This window comes from Montipora foliosa, chromosome 7, assembly GCF_036669935.1.
Source record: "Montipora foliosa isolate CH-2021 chromosome 7, ASM3666993v2, whole genome shotgun sequence".
Taxonomy (NCBI): domain Eukaryota; kingdom Metazoa; phylum Cnidaria; class Anthozoa; order Scleractinia; family Acroporidae; genus Montipora; species Montipora foliosa.
The window spans coordinates 42,775,671-42,778,170 of NC_090875.1; the positions used below are offsets into that span (position 1 = coordinate 42,775,671).

Consider the following 2,500-nt stretch of genomic DNA (forward strand, 5'->3'; position numbering starts at 1 on the left):
GTCAGTTTTTTCGGAGCATTTTCTTGCCTATTAAACATTTTGATTTTAAAGGCGGTTTAAGGAAGTTGAAAGTCTGCTTCCTTGATCTCTACCTCGACAAATATCACATTAGATGTTCAAGGGCCACACTTAAACGTGACAAAATAGATATTGTTGCTGCCCACATTGCGAGATCTTTAGTTAACGGCGCAGATATGCTAAACGACGAGGAAGACGATGTCGAGGATGAAGAATCAGATGACGAATATGAAAATGATGTTGTACTGCAGGAAACTGGCGAAGAAAGTGATCAGGAAGAAGCAACAGATACCAGCGAGAAAAGTGATACAGATCAAGATTACGACGAGAGTGACAACGAAAGCGACGCTGGCAATGATTATGAGGACGTTGGCAATGGTTATGAGGACGATGAAGACAGTGATAAGGACGATTATGACGACAATGATGTCGGCGACAATGACGGTCTACAAATCAGTGACATCTTATGTACAACCAAATCTGGTAGAACGTGCAGGACATGGAAAGCAAGATATCTCTATTATTGATTAAAGTTTGACGTGCAAAAAGAAACATAGAATGTTATTTGTTAACAACCGTTCGACTATTTTGTCCTGGGGGAGGGTCACAATTTTATTAATGGACCAAGGGTAGGGTCGGAGGTTTTAAAACTCTCAGAAGGGAGTGCAACTTCTTGGCCGACTCTTTTCCTCATCCTAGTAGCCCTCCCCCCTCCCCGCTAAATAATGACCGGCCCCTTAGTACGGTATCGGAATCTCTACAACAATAAGGATGGAACTACAGGTTTGTTTCTCGACAGTACAACAACATTCGACCTAACCTTAGTTTAGCGTTACAATCTTTATTTACTAATATACACTTAAGACCAGGAGTACCGCAGTTGCACGACAACACGTACTAGAAGCTCTTGTCAACAGAATTCTTTTAGCTTCTCTAGTTAATTAACCCAGATGGATTAATCCCGAATAAGAAATATATCCTATTTTGTCCAGGTATGAATTAAATCGTTTACAAGGCCAGCACACGCACGAAAGTTTCCGTGATAGACATTAGAACGCCTTTGTGTATAAACCTAGTTGTGTTTTCCAGCACGTGCATTTTGCCTGGCAACGGTGTGGCTCCTTTGTTGACGTGGTCACGTCCGTCTCTTAACATACTGTCTATAACTTCAACACAAGATCAAGTCTTTCCTGAATTATCAATAACTTCACACTACTTGAAGATAACTTCACACTACTAGAAATAATAAACACGCTTCACTCTAAAAAGCTTTGTGCCTTGCAGCACCATTCGTTACGCACAATTAACTTTAGCTGCAGAAGCATTTGTTACGCACAATTAATTTTAATGATACGACAAAAATACTTAGACGCATCGTTAACTAATAAGAGAAAGACACGATTGAACACGCAATTTTTTATTTATTCATTTATTTATTTATTCATTTATCTAACAACATGTACCCACAGAGTATGAAGAAAATAGTACGTAGCGACAATTTGTCCATAATAGACGAACTTAGAATGCGCTTTATTCCGTAGCCTCGTTTTCATGCGTGGTCTAAATGGAGGTTTCTAAAGCATCCCCTAAAAAGCCTCAGAGCAAGTTGCAAAACTGGCAACATGTATTTTTCCTGTCCCTTAGGGTTCCCTCAACATATCTAAAGCAGTGGCTTGCTTTCAGCAATAAATGCGTACGGAAATACAGATGCTGCCAGACTAATACTCACCATATTTGATTTTAAAAAATCCTCGTCGGCCTTCCATGAATACCACTAAACGAGGAAAAACTGTGTTCGGCCACCTTAATAAAATGCGTTATATACATTTTGCTCTTATAAAGTTCACCCAAAAACACCCGATTGTCATTTTACAACTACAGAGTAAAACAAAAGAAGCAAGGCTGGATACTCTACAGCACATTACTCAGTAGTGTACGTTTAACTAGTCTCAGATACTCGAGTAAAGTAGCTCAGACCACGAATCAGTAAACCGGTTGATATATTTTACGAGCAATAGTACATACAACGCCGATCTTGTTATTTGGGCACTTGAAAACACTTTCAAAGTGCTGAAAGTGATTGCTGTCACGGTAGCGCACTCTTGCAGAGAAAAATAATGTAGTTGGCAACAATGAAAGAATCGCTAGCTTCCTCTTAATTTCTCGAGTATTGGTGCTGATGGAGAGATTGCCTTGAAATTTCGGGCGTCCCACCGAGTGAGAGTTACACGTGTAATCAGCTTGTAATGGCGGTCGGGCAAACCATCGGTGTACAAGAGAAGGAGGAAGATATATCGACCTCTCACCCATTGCCAACTTTTAGAGAAGATGCTCCACCAAAGATAATAGTCAAGTTTACGAGAAGGGACACGAGGAATAGCTTCTATACAAACCAAAGGAAGCTTATTGACAAGAAAACTAGTGACCTCCCTGATCTTGGCATCACTGCAGAAAGCAAAGTATATATATATCCGAATCCCTG

General features: G+C 40.2%; 1 protein-coding gene across 1 annotated transcript in view; it reads left to right on the forward strand.

Annotated features, from left to right (window-relative positions):
- Window positions 1-2,500, forward strand: part of LOC138011176 (uncharacterized) — a 68,820-nt gene that overhangs the window by 42,014 nt on the left and 24,306 nt on the right. The window contains exon 10 of the mRNA XM_068858144.1: window positions 52-508. Coding sequence (XP_068714245.1) covers window positions 52-508 — 457 coding nt within the window. The remainder of the gene's footprint in view (window positions 1-51; window positions 509-2,500) is intronic.